The sequence below is a fragment of the Lepisosteus platostomus genome, chromosome 7 (genome assembly GCF_059453375.1).
Source record: "Lepisosteus platostomus isolate fLepPlt1 chromosome 7, fLepPlt1.hap1, whole genome shotgun sequence".
Taxonomy (NCBI): Eukaryota; Metazoa; Chordata; class Actinopteri; order Semionotiformes; family Lepisosteidae; genus Lepisosteus; species Lepisosteus platostomus.
This window is the reverse complement of record NC_142617.1, coordinates 30,734,265-30,751,953: the sequence shown is the minus strand read 5'-3', so window position 1 is coordinate 30,751,953 and position 17,689 is coordinate 30,734,265. Positions and strand designations below refer to the sequence as shown.

At 37.5% G+C, this 17,689-nt stretch overlaps 1 protein-coding gene across 1 annotated transcript in view; it reads left to right on the top strand.

Annotated features, from left to right (window-relative positions):
• The first annotated feature begins 478 nt into the window (after positions 1–478).
• Positions 479–17,689, top strand: part of LOC148658522 (uncharacterized) — a 64,907-nt gene continuing 47,696 nt past the window's right edge. Inside the window, exons 1-5 of the mRNA XM_088641840.1 lie at positions 479–542; positions 847–894; positions 1,190–1,251; positions 15,018–15,117; positions 15,256–15,409. Coding sequence (XP_088497966.1) covers positions 513–542; positions 847–894; positions 1,190–1,251; positions 15,018–15,117; positions 15,256–15,409 — 394 coding nt within the window. The 5' untranslated portion in view covers positions 479–512. The remainder of the gene's footprint in view (positions 543–846; positions 895–1,189; positions 1,252–15,017; positions 15,118–15,255; positions 15,410–17,689) is intronic.

Sequence of the window (17,689 nt, the reverse complement as noted above, 5' to 3'; positions counted from 1 at the left end):
GCTCATCAAAGTGAGTGAGAGACAAGGTTAACAGAAATTAGCCACGGTAGTAAATGACAGCATATTTTTGGGTTCTCAAATGGTCTCTTCCTGGCACACCTGCAGTGCAAACTGACACACACTGTTTAGAGAAACAGCTACTCTATTACTAAAATTAATGAAACATTTCATATTCTATAGAACAAAAACAAACAGTAAAACTAAAACACAGATCTCTTAGCTTCCTATTTCATGAAGCAGATGACTGAATGACCAGGCCTAACTAGTAGCCAGAACCCCAGTTAACCCTCCGTAACACAAAGTTTAACTACACGACAGGAACTCTTTCAAACTGAGTGAAAATCATAAATGGATCCATAACTTTACATCTTTTTACTATGTTGTGCCAATACCTGCATTTACATTTAGAACTAATGATGTCATAGAACAACTACCAGCATCACAGCAGTTCCAAGTGTCTCCAAGGAGAGTTAATATACACACTTTGAAACATACTGTAACACTTAGTTAACATGTCTGGTTTAGTTGAAGAATCGGCTAAGGTAAGTTTCAGGGTTTATTGGTGGGATGGCACCTGTGCTTTTTTCCCCCCAACCGTTAGAATATGATTCGCACCAAACCCAAAAGAAATACTGCACAGTTCAGGAACTTCATCAACCTAGCAACTGTAAAATAAGCTTACAAACAACTGAATTGAAATGCCAAAAAGTTCAGAGAAAGGCACAAACTATGTTTACCTGGGGTTTACAAAATTAAAGCTAACTAAAACTGTAATGATAGACAATCATGCTGCCAATTAACAGAGAAATATCATGTTTTTTTAATAATGTGTTATTTGTTATATAGGAACCCAGTATAATGGAATCCCTTGCGATCCTGTCTGCAGAGATAAAGGTTAGCATGTTTTTCTCTTTAGCTCTGTCATTCCCAGAAATATAATGAACATAAATATATTTTGCCAATCTTTTCATAGTAATCCCAACCTCTGCGTGTATCTGACATTTGTAATATTTATCTACCGCAGTATAACTTTTCTGGCAAGGTGATTGGTATTGTACCTTGAAAGAAAACTGATTGGAAATGTCATGTACTCTATGGTTTCCATTGATGTCAGGTGGCAAATGTTGACTGGTGATGTTATGTGAATCTTAGGAAATGGTCATTTTTCAATCGTGTCTATGTTTCTCAGAATTTGAGACAGAGAGGTCAATCTCTGCAATCCGAGCTGAGAGCATTTCTTGGAATGGAAAGGTAAGAGCAACGTGTTCTTTGATATTCTCTTAAGACTCTTCGCCACATTTAACGATGAAGTGATATTGTATTAAGAGGCCTTTGGTGCAGGCTAAGCAGCCATAGGTTTGAAAATATTATTGCAGCCTGACTGCTTCAATTTCAGCTATGTAGTACAGAACATTCCAAACACAAGATAGCCTACCTTCTTTTCTTTGTACCTGATAATTTCCCTACGGGATTAATAAAGTATTATCTATCTATCTATAAAGATGAGGATGGCTTTAAAGATACAGCTAAACTTTTGCAGAACCAGTCAAGGACATTGTTACTGTTTGTTGTAGAAGCCAAAAATATGAGAATCTCAAAATCTAAAAATCTCATTGCGTCAGAATGTACAACTTTTAAAAAAAGTAAATAATAATAATAAACATTAATTTATATAGCACCTTGAAAGGTGGCTTCTTTACAGAATGACAAAACCAACAACAATAAATAATACACAAGATATGCATTATGACAATACACAGTTAGAGGAGACAGCAGATGGTGGTACTAAACACAGTGGGAGCAGAAGGATAAAGAACAGGGGTGAGTTTCCTGAAAACGATTAATCTTAGAGACTATCGAGCAACTTTACGATATACGTATGTAACGTACGAGCTACGTTTTCGTGCATTTCCCAAAACCCCTCTTAATCGGTCATTTCACAACCTTTACTTCTTTGTTAACCTCGCCCCTGAAGTCGCTCAGCAAAAAGCATCACAAGTCGATTGAAAAACAATCGATTGACAATTCTTTCATTATATGGTGTCGGTTTTGGTCCTTCAGTGGGATGAAATAAAGTTGTGAAAAGGAATATGAAGTAAACTTGACATCATAATTTAACAACCATTTAAGCGAAAGCGTATAGATAGGCACAAAATGGGACCCTTATTGTTTCTAAGTGAAAAGAAAAGAAATGACTGACATGCTGTAAAAGAAAACCAAGATTAACTGCGTGGACAATGTATGCGTCCTGCACGACATCTTTGATTTAAAGCAATATTTTATGGCGTGCTGCCATTGTTAAGAATCACAGTGTTTCATGAGTAAAAACTGTGATTTATAGTTATTGGGTGCATTGGAACTCAATGGAAAAATTAACTACTAAGCTTGGCATGTGTCACTCAACAAATACAGGACCTATAATCAAATTTAAAAACAAGTAGGTCTAAGCTTTACCGTTAACAATCACGACAGAACATAAAACGGTATTGGAACTTTGTATCGACCGCGGGTTTCGGTACAGAATGGAGCAGGCGTGGGACTCAGGAATGGGGCTGAACAACACATTTATTAACTCGAATCGGGAAAGGTACACACAGAGGGACAGGGGTTACAGCGCTGCACCTACACTAACACACACAAGAAGGGAAGAGACTGTATCCCAGCCTCCGTCCTGCTATACAGTCCGTCCCGCTACAAACTTAGCCTTTCTTTTTAATTAACTATATTCTAACGGATTGGGGTTCTCTGGGCATATGCCCTCGCACCTCCCAAACAAATACAAGTAGAGGAGAAAATACAGATAAAAGAAAGAAAACATAAAAAGAACAAAAAACAATTAACTGCCAGCGGTAATGAGGTAAATATTTATGTAACCAAGTTAGATTTTTACATGTATCAAATGTTTTCCTTGCTTTGGCATTTTTCACATTCTTTATGGAATTTAAATACAATTTAAACCCCTCCTCAAAAGTGCTAAAAGTGGCAATATTATTAAATCATTTGACTTAGGAATATGAAATATACCCAAGATGACTAATAAATTCATCACTGTATAAATAAATGTTCTTATTTCAAATTTCCTCTGACATAGTACAACAAAATATCAAAAATCCTTCATATAAACTCTTAGTGTCCTATATTCCCAGAGGATGCCCATGCCGTGAATTGACTGTGCTCTGTCTGGCGATCTCTGGCGTTAAGGGTGGGCAGGAGGTGGCCAGTTTAAGAAGCACTTAGAGATGAACGAGCGGGTCGGGGAGCATGTACAGATGCAGCCATTCAAAATGCGCTGTTCAAACCCGCGGTACGGTAAACTACCCACAAGCCACCGCAGGGCACCGTAGGGCACCGCCGTAAGTGATTGGCTGGCCAAAATGACCGTCAGGGACACTCGTGGTGCATTGGTTGGTAGTGAAAAGATTTAATCATTTAATGTCTTTACTGTGCATATTTTAATCCGCTTAGTTTTGAATATTTATATGGAATTTTACCACTAAAGGGAAATTTTAGTAGCTGAGCATAAAAAGAAGAGGAGCATAATGCATCTGAAGGTCATAAACGGTATTAATTTAGGAACATAAACATTACTGTATGTACGTAAACTGTACTGTGTATGGCTGGTCTTGGTAGTTTAAAGAAAAAATACACACCAGTCTTCCATTTCTCCCTAAACATTTTAAGCATGAACATTTTATGAAATGTTACCCAAATATGCGATTGCTGTATAGAATGAATTTTAATTTAAAAAAGTTATTTAACACGAAAATTAAGCTGTTTACATCTTCCGCCTGAGAACAGTCACCCGTTGCTACCCAACGCAGAAACATAGCCACTAACTAGCAAAGAGAGGACATTAGCTAGCCAATATGATAAAGAAATAAATGATTATTTTGTTTATTTCTTTTGCACATTTATTTGAACATTTCCATCGATTGTACAAGCACTTGGAAACTGTCCAATTCCTAGTTCATCAGGCATTTTCTTTTACGCTGCGGGCATTCTCCCAGTCTGGCGCCAGTCTGTGTCTTCTAGGATATAATGCCAGTGAACTCTTGTTTTTATGTCCACTATAACAGACAATCTCCTTTGCTTTTAACCGAGCGTTTAATAATTTCCTAAAATAAAAATGATTTACTTTATTTCCCTCACGGGATCAATAAAAGTATCTATCATCTATCTAAACTATGGGACAGAATTCTGGGGTCCCCCCATACCAGAGATTATGGTAGGGCTTCAGAATGGTGATTGGTTGACACCATCTGACACCCCTCTGATTGGAGAAAAAAGACGTGCTGGTTTGCTATACATACTGTACCAGGAAGAGGATTTCTTTCTATTCGAAACGTGTATTTTAAAAGTTTAAGAAGTAAAAACCTTACAGCGTACACAGATTTCTAAACTGATCAGGATCGTTATCTTTGTCTTATGCATAATAATGTTCACCGCTCTGTCCAGCAAATTAATAATAAACTTTATTTTATATAGCGTTTTAAACGAATAAGTAATTAGGTTGCTCATAAACCTAATCACTTATTCTACATAAACACAGCGTAATTGCTCTCTGAAAATGCTTTTTCTTTTTATTTAGGCTCAGATTTCAACTATAGATCGTATTATTATAAACTTTCTTGGAAAAATGTATTTTATGTAAACCATGCTTGCTATTAATTCATTTAGGGCTAGATTATGTTCATTGTCTTCCAATGAAAGAAGGGTTACTTTCGCCGTAGTCAAGTTGACATTAGAAGCTTGCCACGCCCGGACTGTTACACCAAGGCATTAGCATGTTAAAGCGATTTCATTGAGGAGCCTAGCTTTCTTAACTAGTAAGTACTGTACTTACTGGGTTTCTGAAGGGGGGAGGTGTCTTTCGCTGGAAATCTCACCCACTTCTACTTTGAAAATACCTGTGAAACCGGTTTAATTCATCACAGCCAGCACTCCTGCAGAGAGGGGGGTTGTATTTGCAGTGCATCGTTAATACAGTAGATGGGAAAGCCAGAGCCGACCGCTACGCCTCCAAGTGTTATGCTATTCGTTAATGTCTAAGCTGGAACACATCATTATATCTCATGTTGTATTTCTTAAAAAAAATAATCATTTGCCCAGTCTAACAGTATTGTTGTTATTGTTTTTAACCTGTAAAGCGCTTTGAGGAGCCACCTTTAAAGGCGCCATATACAATAAAGTTCATTATTATTACTATTGTTAATTTGCTGGACAGAGAGGTGAACATTATTACACAGAAGACAGATAGCGATTTTCGTTGCATTGTGCATTGTGCTGCTGTAATACAGTTTTAAATAATTAAAAGTCCAAACAGTATCAGCTTTATTTATGGGTTTTAAATAAAGGCGATTTAAACGCGATTTAAATCAATATAAATGTTTATATTGTAACGCATAGGTGACTATTCATTGTTATTAAAATAACTTAAATTCGATCATGTTGTGATACTTAGAAATATACATGCGAGTGAAGTTTTATTTAATCTCTGAGCCATACTGATTCTTATTGAAGGCAGTTTCCGCCAGGGAGTAAAAAAAAAAAACACACTATGGCATTCTCTCCGATGCAGTTGTAGTGTGCTCTCACGAGGCACCAGTTCTGTAGGGTTTGGGCATTTACTGGGACAATTATTAATTGTAGCAGTAAATCACGAAATGATTCTTTTAATGGCCTTAGAATCCAACCATGCGATATAACTCAAACAACGCACACACAGGTACTAATACACGAGGATACATTTATTAATACATAATATATGCATGTAAACCTAACAGATCTTATCGTGAGGGTTATCAGAATACAAAAGATATATATTCAGTCAGTTACGAAGAGTTACACATATCAAGAGGACATACATTCAGTATATCATTCATTTAGACCGTTTCATAAAGTGAACTTGGTTACAACTTCTACATTAGATACTCAAAACAAGTACATAACGCTTAGGAATTAAATTGATATCAACTGGTTGGGATAACAATTGAATTCTCGAGCTGTAATGCATTGAAGTTGAATACTCATCCAGTCTCTGGGGATTCAGATCTCCTGCGGGCACAAAGAAACAGTTGCAGGCTGTTGCTGTCCAATCCGCGCTCTCTGGCTCGGTGCCAGGCTGTGCTGTGAGGCTTGCGACAATGCGCTGCTGATGCTCGCTGACCGGCTAGTTAGTGTTGGCTTTAACTAGCAAAGTTTGTGCACAGGAGAAAAGACGACTGTGGGTCCCAGCAAGTCAGGAAGAGGACCTGTTCGTACCTGATGAAGAGCTAGTTCTGAATAGTGATTCAGCTGTCCACAGTTCCGACCTGTTCATGAGGCCTGCTGCTGATGCTAACCTCGGGTGGATCCTCTGGTTACTCTCTGGCAACCTCCGCTCGAGACTCTTAGAACAAAGGAAAGTTCTGGCACTCGGACACACTGGCCATTCTGTGGTTGTCCGGGCTGAGTCTCAGGATGGTCGAGAGGCGCGCTGCGAGAATGTCCTGCCCTTGGGAGCCTTCTGCTCCTGGGCCATCCTGCCCTGGAATTCTCCTTTGAGATTCTCCCTTTCAGAAAAGTCCACCGAAATAGTCTCTCAGGCCCCCTGTGTTGCCTGATTTTACCTGGAGGAACTTCAGCTCGTTCATTGGCTGAAAGTTCCATGGGCATCAAAGTCCCATGTGGGTTACTCGGCCCTACCAGTCCCTGATTGGTTGATCAAGGTGAGATATGAGTCACTTACTCCTGACACTTAGGAATGCAGTCCAGATGTCCATCTGGCACTCCCTAGACAGATAGGCGCCAATGGATGACCATTGATCATGATAGCAAGGCTTAGCTAAGTGCATCCCCATTTGGGAGCTGTCCCTTATCAAAAGAAAACATTTTTAAATCAGCCTGCATGAATAGCTTCTCTGTGGCTGCACCACAGAGATGAACAGAGAGATGGGGCCTCATTTGGGAAAGCACAGCAACACTTAATTCTGTCTTATTAACAAACATTGCCACTACACAGTGCAGCTAAAAACATTTCTCTGATGCTGTTCCTAAATGAATATCGTTTATGACCATCAGACGCTTTATGCTCCTTTTCTTTTTTCCAGTGGATTGAACAGGGAGAGGCATTTCATGATGTAGTTTTCACTGATGAAACAACAGTGGCTCTGGAACAATTTTCAACCATGTCGTTTTATAAAAAGGGGAGATCTGTATGCGTTACTGAAGCTAAAAGTTTAGCCTTTGTCACTAAATGTAACCACTGAATAAAGACATATAGAAATCCCTACGTTACAGACTGTATATGGCTGGTATTGGTAGTTTAATTAAAAAATACACACCAGTATTCCACTTTCTCCCTAAACATTTTAAGCATCAGAGTCTTACATGTGGTTATTTCAGAAACGTTTGTATTTGCTCCTTCTGACCATGTTACTGTTTACTGTTACTGACCATATTAAGTTTAAGTGCCTATGGGCACTTTTCCTGTCCGTGGGGGGTGGACTGTCTTTCATTAGAAGGTTAGTCTGTTCTACTCTGAGAATGTAGAGGGGGTGGAAAGTGCCTGCGGTCATTTCATTAGTATTAAAAGTCGCACTGATTCCCTTGCGAAGATACCGACATACAGATGCAGCCATTCAAAGTGAGCGGTACAGACACGTACCGGAGGTAATTGGCTACGGCGTCGCGCATCATGACGCAAGATGACGCGGGGTACTGCGATACGTGATTGGTTGACCGACAGGGGCACTCGTGGTCCCTTGGTCTGTCGTAGAAAGACTTACAGTACAGTAAACGTCTTTACTGTGCCTGTTGTAGATATTGAATTTTACCACTGAAGGGAAATCTTAGTAGCTGAGCATATAAAGAATAGGAGCATACTGTAACGCGTGTGAAGGCAATAAACGATATTAATTTTGGAACATAAACATACAGTATATGGCTGGTCTTGGTACTTTAAAGTAAAAAATACACACCAGTATTCCATTTCTCCCTAAACATTTTAAGCATTGAAGTCTTTAACTAAAAAGATACCGGAGTCAACAAGCATACTTTTAGAATTTGATTAATAGGGAATATAATGTGGAATCGCGTATCTAAAGAATTTAATAACGATATGATTATATTCGTGTACTGCGACAGGGCTGTGTAGGGCTGTTTCGCCTCCCTCTTCATGCGACTTCCCTTGTAGCCTACTGGTCTACGTCCCTGACTACCAAATCATGGGATGTGTGTTCAAATCCAGCTGGTGCTGGACTTTTCTTTTAACAAACATTTCTTCGAAAAAATAGAATAGCGATATTATGGACAATCAATTGACTTATATTTCAAAATTCTAAGTCATTTTTGATAACAATGAATAGTCACCTTCTTCCCTTCTGACAACGGTTCCTGCTTCTGCTTCCTGCTTCTATTATGTGTGTGTGTGTGTAATAGAGTAAATTTTTATAGAGAAATGGAGGCTGGACAGTATGCGTTACAATATAAACATTTATATTGATTTAAATCGTGTTTTGATTTAAATCGCAAACGCGTGTTTAATTATATGTGTTTTTTAATCATAATCAGGCTAATGCAATATAAATTGATACAGTATCTTTGTCTTCTAAGTATCTAAATATATAATATATAAATAAATTAAATTTAACTAACATGTGAAATAGCGTCTGAAAAAGTGGTAGTTTTAAGCTTTTCTGCTAATATAATATGGAATCGCGTATCTAAAGAATTTAATAACGATATGATTATATTTGTGTACTGCGACAGGGCTGTGTAGGGCTGTTTCGCCTCTCTCTTCATGCGACTGTACCAGGAAGAGGATTTCTTTCTATTCGAAACGTGTATTTTAAAAGTTTAAGAAGTAAAAACCTTACAGCGTACACAGATTTCTAAACTGATCAGGATCGTTATCTTTGTCTTATGCATAATAATGTTCACCGCTCTGTCCAGCAAATTAATAATAAACTTTATTTTATATAGCGTTTTAAACGAATAAGTAATTAGATTGCTCATAAATCTAATCACTTGCTTTTTCTTTTTATTTAGGCTCAGATTTCAACTATAGATCGTATTATTAATAACCATAATAACAACCAACCAACAAAAACAACCATATAAACATAATACCAACCAAAAACATAGATAACGACCACAATACAAAATCAAATATATCAAACCATTATACTCTCGCAAATTCCTCCAATTATCATAATCCCCTTATGCAAAACCAAACCCTCCTCCCATCCCAGTTTATCCTCTTTATCATAAACAAAATCCACCTCAATTTTCAACATAAAGCATTACACAAAATCAATACCTCAACACTCCATACTCAACAACGATAATTCACAAACAGCCAGAACATGTAACTCCACATTCCCAAACAGACCTCATTTCCATAGCCCCGCCCCTTATGCAAAACCAACCTCCCTCCCCTGTTCTCTCTCTCCCCTGGCGTTTGTAATCGTTTTTATTTTCAAATAAATTTGAGCAAAGTCATGTATTTTAAAAATCTTAAGATTTTTATATTTACGTCTTTATTTAGTGGTTTCATTAGTGACAAAGGCTAGTGACCTTTGTTTCATTAGTGACAAAGGCTAAAAGGGCTTTTATGTAAACCTTGTTTGCTATTAATTCATTCAGGGCTAAAGTATGTTAATTGTCTTCAAATGAAAGAAGGGTTCCTTTCGCCGTGGTCGGGTTGAAATTAGAAGCTTGCCACGCCCAGACTGTTACACCAACGTATTAGCATGTTAAAGCGATTTCATTGAGGAGCCTCGCCTTTCTTAACTGGTACTGTACTTACTGGGTTTTTGAGGGGGGGGAGGTGTCTTTCGCTGGAAATCTCGCCTGCTTTACTTTACGATTACAACCCCCTCTCTGCCGGAGTGCTGGCTGTGACGAATTAAACCGTTTTTTTCGGTATTTTCAAAGTAGGAAGTACAGTGTTAACTGGTAGCTAGGCTCCTCAATGAAATCGCTTTAAGATGCTAATGCGTTGGTGTAACAGTCCGGGAGTGGCAAGCTTCCAATGTCAACTCGACTCGATTGGAAGACAATGAACGTATTTTAGCCCTAAATGAATTAATAGCAAACATGGTTTACATAAAATACATTTTTCCAAGAAAGTTTATAATAATACGATCTATAGTTGAAATCTGAGCCTAAATATAAAGGAAAAGCATTTTCAGAGAGCAATCACGCTGTGTTTATGTAGAAAAAGTGATTAGGTTTATGAGCAATCTAATTACCTATTCGCTTAAAACGCTATATAAAATAAAGTTTATTTAGAGATGAATGATAAGTGTCGCAGTTTAAATAATTTTCGTAGGAGGGCTTGGACAGATTCCAAGTGCATTTTTGCAATTTACGTTGTAATACAGTTTAGAATACAGTTAGTCTAAACTTTATCAGCTTTATTTATGGGTTGCAATTTAGAAAAAGTCAAAAACCGCACTCAAAATGCAATTTAGAGCTTTCTGGCAAGAGGAGACACCCAAATTATAATGTAACATGCCACTGTTTGTGCATGAACAAAGTTATACTGCAATTTTCCTTAGATACGCGATTAAAAAAAATAATTTTTTTGAATCCCCGGCGGAACACACTCCATAAGAATCAGCGCTTTTATACAGTATATCGCCTTTAAACACATATATTTAAACACGCGTTTACGATTTAAATCAAAACGCGATTTAAATCAATATAAATGCTTATATTGTAACGCATAGGTGACTATTCATTGTTATTAAAATGACTTAAATTCGATCATGTTGTGATATTTAGAAATATAAATTTGTTTGGTGCGAGTGAGGTTTTATTTAATCTCTGACTCAGGGAAACATTTCATTTTTTCAAAGAAATGTTTGTTAAAAAAATTTCATGGTTTCAGCAGGGTTTGATCACAGACCGTGCGACATGGGAGTCAGGAACCTAACCCACAGCGCCACCAGCAAGGTCACAGGAGGAGTGTTGAAAAAGCCCTACAAACATTATCAACAGACATCGTACAGCATGTACTATTCTTGTGTTGCGGTACATGAATATAATTATATCGTTATTAATTTCTTTAGATACGTGATTCCATATTATATTCCCTTTTAATCAAATTCTAAAAGTATGCTTGTTGACTCCGGTATCACTTTAGTTAAAGACTTCGATGCTTAAAATGTTTAGGGAGAAATGGAATACTGGTGTGTATGTTTCTTTAAAGTACCGAGACCAGCCATATACAGTATGTTTAAGTTCCAAAATCAATATTGTTTATGGCCTTCACACGCGTTACAGTATGCTCCTATTCTTTTTATGCTCAGGTACTAAGATTTCCCTTCAGTGGTAAAATTCCATATAAATATTCAATACTTAAACGGGCACAGTTAAGACATTAAATATACATATACATACTGTATACAGTACAGTTTGCATACGGTAATATGTTTATGTTCCTAAATCAATCTCTTTTATGAGCAGTTGAAAGGCATGGTGAATCGATTCTCAAAAATTACTGTACTTTGCATGATTGGAAACAAATGCGTGATTGCGAAATGCTGTGGTGTTACTTTTACAAAGACGGTCAATGAAAAAAAGAATGTGGACCAGGGCAATACTTTGAGTTTACAGCTTGTCCAAGGTCATTCATTATTAATACTATTAGTAATATCTTCGGTAAAGACTTTGATGGCGACAGCTCAAACATGAGAGGTTGAGCTTTATTAGCTCCACCTTGCGGAAATTCCGGACACTATTATTTTACTTGCGGTATTATAGGAGAATTTACGGTAACTCCCGGTAGACTGCGTAAAGCGCACCGCAAAATAATGCGGTATCGCCCGCGCAATTTGAATGGCTGCATCTGTAGATGACGAAGGATTTAACGTGCTACTTCAGTTACGATGGGTTTAGGGAAACACTCGTCAATAAACGATCAATTTTAAGAGTGAGTTTACGATGTTCTTAGCGCTACGATGCTTTCGGGAAACAGAATAATAATATCTAGAAGGATATATCATATATAAAAATAGAAAGAATGATATATGATATATAAATGTAATTATATAATATCATATATTATTAACACCATACCCACCATCTATGTACATTCACATGACCACACATATCAGATCAATATCAAATCAATCACAATGATTAGAATGCGCGCAGAAATCGCCCCTTTCTCTTCCCATCTTTCAGCACATTATACGTCCTCTCCACGATACAAGCCAATATCGGTTATCTTACTCTACAATGCAACTTTTCCCATGTTGTACGTTAACATTTGATTAATAAAATCGATACACCTAAAATATTAAATAAGAAAGAAAACAATTATAACAAAACAGATGACATACCTTCTAGAACAGAAAACCTGTTGGCGTCACACACGCTGAATGTCTCTCTCTCTCCTGCTCAGCAAAACATAACGTGGTTCAATACCGTGTGAGGCATTAAACATCACCTTCATGCATTACCGCGATTCATCTGGCACACAACTGTACTATTTACAGAAATAATATATATAATGTCGCCACATGAATCTGTAATAAAAATAAAATAAAAAATGCAGCTGGCATGCTCACCTGCAGGAGCACGTGTTGCCCCCCACTCCACTCCAGCATGTGATTATCTCGCCACAGGCCCTCAGACCAGACACCCCGATTCTCTCCTTCAGCAAAAAACCATCACGGGCAGCACAGCTCACCAGTATATCACACCACACTAGTCAGCATTTCAAACAGAAAAGAAACGGATTAAAATCCAGTGGCATGAACTCGCTGAAGAGAGACAGTGATGGCGTCTCACCTGACTGGCGGCCACAGCGCGTCTGAGGGCTCCCCAGAGAAACGAGCCCCCTGTGACCCCAGGGGCACCTTCACTGGCGCCCCGCCACCAACAAACCCCAAGGGCTGTCGCAAAGCGAACTCCATACAGAAAAACAGAACTCATTTGGGGGAAGTTCACAAAAATAAAATAATAAAATAAAAGATCACATCATATAACCACGGCTCAACACACCTGGCTACACGTGTAAGAAGGTGCAGTACTTGAAGTGCGGCTCTCAGCAGAAATATAATAATAATAATAAAAAACTTATTTATAGAGCACTTTTCATACAAATAGCCAAGCGTAAAAATAAAATATTAAAATTAAGAGATGTACTTTCAGTTGTAAAGGAAAACACAGCAACACAGTAAAGCAACATTAATCTCAATTAAATAAATACAAATGAGGAAACTCATAATAAAATAAGAAAAATAAAAGAGAACTAATTAGCCTCTTAGTCCGGATTGTGGTCAACGACGACCAATCTGGATTCCCCTTTTCTGGAAAAACCTGCCTCAAAAGTACCATCTCACTTTATTATTTTACATCACCAAAAATACAAAACCTTTACAAAAAACCTTTTATTAATCAAAAAGTGTCAAAATTGTTTTTCACAAAACCACTTTTGGAAATTGCATGAGAAGGTCCACACAACACCTTTGCTCTCCTCAGTGTGGTCACGCACGTCTGCGGTGGAAATCAAGATCTACCTTTGATTCCTTCATCATTTTTCATCGTTTTTTATCAACAAAACCATGTTATCAATCGAAAAAGGACAACCGGAGCTTTAAAAAAAACCCAAGACAATCGATCACAAAGTCACTTTTTATCTGATGATGCACTTTCAAACTTCCAATATGCATTAATAACGCAATCAAAACCAGCAAAAAATATATATACCCCATTTTTTTACGTTATTCTGAAGCATAACATATATCCACAGTAGCCCAGACCTGGAGGCTATTAAACATCATTGACTGTGTACTAAATGTCTGAAGCAAAAGCCGCCAGAAACAAGGCGATCTGATTGGTTAAAAGCGCCGCCATTCATTGTATTTTCAGCCATTCAGAGGCCTTAGGGGGTAAGACTTCCTCTAGAAGCCTCAGGCTATATTCTACCTGCCTTTTAGCTGTCAATCATTGACTCTTTGAGGTTTTTTTTTATTGCATAACAGCAGATAATGGCTCTCTAGCAGTGTCTAAAGGTTTTTATAGCAATTGCAATTGTTTTTATTCTTATTATTTTCAATATTTTTATGTTTTCGATTATAGGGGTGAAATTTCATTCCAGGTCCAGTCTTCACAAAACATGATGTTTAATTTCTTCTAATTGATCAATTTGTCCCAGATTTGTATCCAAGCTAGTAGTCACCTAGAACAAGGTTTTCAAATCATTCCCATGACATGCATATAGTTGAAAAATCTGACCTCTGAAGACCAAAAAACATTTCCGCCTGCTTTTTTTTTGGGGGGGGGGGTTCATATGTTTGTCTGCTGAGTAGACACATTAAGAAATATAAGACATTTGACTGTTCACACTCAAAGCCAAGGGGGTTAGCTTCAATTTAAGACCTGAATCAGGCTCCTGCTATGTTCTGCTGCAGCGATATAACAAATTGTTTAAGGGGAGGAAATTCCAGGCAGACATTGGATAAATGTGTCACTGGGAGTAAGACTACAAAAAGAAACATAAATAGAAAGAACAAAGAACCACTTTGACTAAAAGCTAAATTTAAAAAATGTATATTTTCAAATGTTTTTTAAAACAATGTACCAAGCTTGACTGCCTAATAAAAAGTGGTAGTGAGTTTCATAATTTAGAAGCATAAAAACAAAAAGCAGCCTCTCCACTCTTTCTGTATTTCACATGTGGTATTTGCAGTAGGCCAGTATGTGCAGATCTCAGGTCACGTATAGGAACACATGAAGACAGACATTCAGTAAGGTACATAGGCGCTAGGCTGTTTAGAGCTTTAAAAACAAGTAAAAGACCTTTCAAATTTATCGTAGATAATACAGGTGACCAGTGAAGGTTTTTCAAAACAGGAGTGATATTCTCTTTCTTGTATTTGTTAGGATCTGTGCTACTGCATTTTGAACAAGTTGTAAGGGATTTATTGTTTTCTTCGGAAGCCCACAAAACAGATCATTACAATCATATCCACATCAATGTGAGCAATGGAGAAGTCAAATTAATGTGTCTAAATATCATCTAGTTCTATCCCAGGGAATAGGGCTGTTGCCTACACAGATGACAAGACACAAAACACTCAACTGTGCAAAACAAGCATAAGGACATCAGTCAGGAGGAACAAGGTAAAGTGTTTTTACTTCTTCACCATGGTCATGTAGTTTCACTCCAAGCACTGTCAAATGAAATAACTGTGGAAAAGACCTCCCCAACATTTTGGGTTGTTGCATTTCTCTTCCATGAATTTTAACCTTTTCTTTTAGACATTAAGAGGAAGGACACATTCACCCTTGGTAGAGATTCAGTTGTTCTTTGAGATGTGTTGTGGAATTTTATCGAAGAAGAGCCAGGAGAGGTATTCTCATTCACTCAGTAAGGTCTTAATTCATATTGCAATATGGGAAAAAGCCATCACCCGTCTGTGCAGAGAATTGAAAGCTGATTCAAAAGCAAGCAGGGAGAGCCCTTGTTTTATATCTTTTTTAAGATGATGCAACACTTCAAGGACAGGCAAAGCAGTCATTTTCCATTCCTTATAGGTTTTTGCTTTAAGCAAAGAAGAGCAGTTATTCAAATAGTTTCTCATACTCCCTTCGTCAAGCATCCGAGATAAACAGTATTAAAACATCCAGTGCCCTTGACGAGTTGGGTGCTATCACACTTTGTTCTAAGTATCCAGCTGCTTCTGCAGCACAGCTCTGTCTGTAAACAACATTTTTAGGATAAAACACTTTTTCTCAGTAAGTTTTCATTACATTCCCTCCTTTTTATCCTGAAATGTGTTCATACCACAGAGTCCTTCATACCTGGTGGGTCCCAGGGCTCCTTGGAGTCTGTTCTGAGCAGTGCATATTGATGCGTAAACATTTTCACTACCATAGATCGAAGCATAGGAATAAAGCAAGTCAGACAACAGCACAACAGCAAGAACACTACAACAGGCATGAATAGCTTTAAGAAAAACAGTCCCCATGACCCAAAAAAATGATTTTAACCATGAAAAGAAGGGGAACTCATTGCCAATGCCCTGTTCTTGATTTACCCTGTTCTTAAGTTCTTTCAGCCGGTGTATTGCGAGGGTGAGGTTACCATGGTCATCATCATTAGCAGGGATATACAGATGCAGCCATTCAAAACAAGCGGGCGATATCGGATTATTTTGCGGTGCGCTTCACGCGGTCTAACACAAGGTACCATATTAATACCGTATATTCTCGCATAGTACCGCATAATACCACATGTTATAATGAATCACCTTGGACAAGCTGTAAACTCAAAGTATTGCCCTGGTCCACATTCTTTTTTTCATTGACTGTCTTTGTTAAAGTAACAACACAGCATTTCATTGATCCAATCACGCATTTGTTTCCAATCATGCAAAGTACAGTAATTTTTGAGAATCTCCAATTCACCATGCCTTTCGCATGCTCATAAGAGATATTGATTTAAGAACATAAACATATTACTGTATGCAAACTGTACTGTATACAGTATGTATATGTATATTTAATGTCTTTACTGTGCCCGTTTAAGTATTGAATATTTATATGGAATTTTACCACTGAAGGGAAATCTTAGTAGCTGAGCACAAAAAGAATAGGAGCATAACGCGTGTGAAGGCCATAAACGATATTAATTTTGGAACACAAACATACAGTATTACAGTATGTAAACTGTATATGGCTGGTTTCGGTACTTTAAAGAAAAAATACACACCAGTATTCCATTTCTCCCTAAACATTTTAAGCATCGAAGTCTTTAACTAACGTGAAATAACGCGTGTATAAAAAGTGGTAGTTTTAAGCTTTCCTGCGAATGCGCTCGATACCGGAGCAAACAAGCATAGTTTTAGAACTTGATTAATAGGGAATATAATATGGAATCGCGTATATTAAGAAATTAATAACGATATAATTATATTCATGTACTGCAACACAATAGTACACGCTGTACAATGTCTCTTGACACAGTATGTGTAGGGCTGTTTCACCACTCTTCATGTGATCTTGTGAGTAGCGCTGTAGTCTAAGTGCTGGACTTGTAGGTGAGAGGTTGGCTGTTCAAATCCAGCCAGTGCCATGACTTTTCTTTTAACAAACATATCTTTGAAAAAATAAAATAGCAATATTATGGACAAATAATTGACTTTTTATATTTCTAAATATCACAACATGTTCGAATCTAAGTCATTTTTTAATAACAATGAATAGTCACCACGCATGCTTACATAGCTCCTTGGGTAAACTATCACAAAGTCTTAGAGAACTTAACATTTTTCTTATCAACAAATTGTAAATACGCCATTTACATTGGCGTTATTAATATTTCACTTGAGTGTATGGGGGATTGTCAGCTGTCACTGAGAGCAGACCCCCCCTCTTAGACTGCGCAATCAATTTTTTAAATTTTCATAAAGAAATTGCGTCTGTATACGTTACAATATCAACATTTACTGTCAAACTTTAAATCAACAATTGATTTAAAGATGATCTGTCAAAGTGCAATGGAATACAATATTGTTGTTGTTATTGTTGTTTTCATCCCATAAAGCACTTTGAGAAGCCACCTTTAAAGGCGCTATATAAAGGCACTGATTCCTATGGAATGTGTATTCTTTCTTCTTTTTTTCAGCATGGAATAAACCTATTACGTGATTTTAAGTTTTGTGTGAGAAGCCAGGGTATCAGCTTGTTCCCC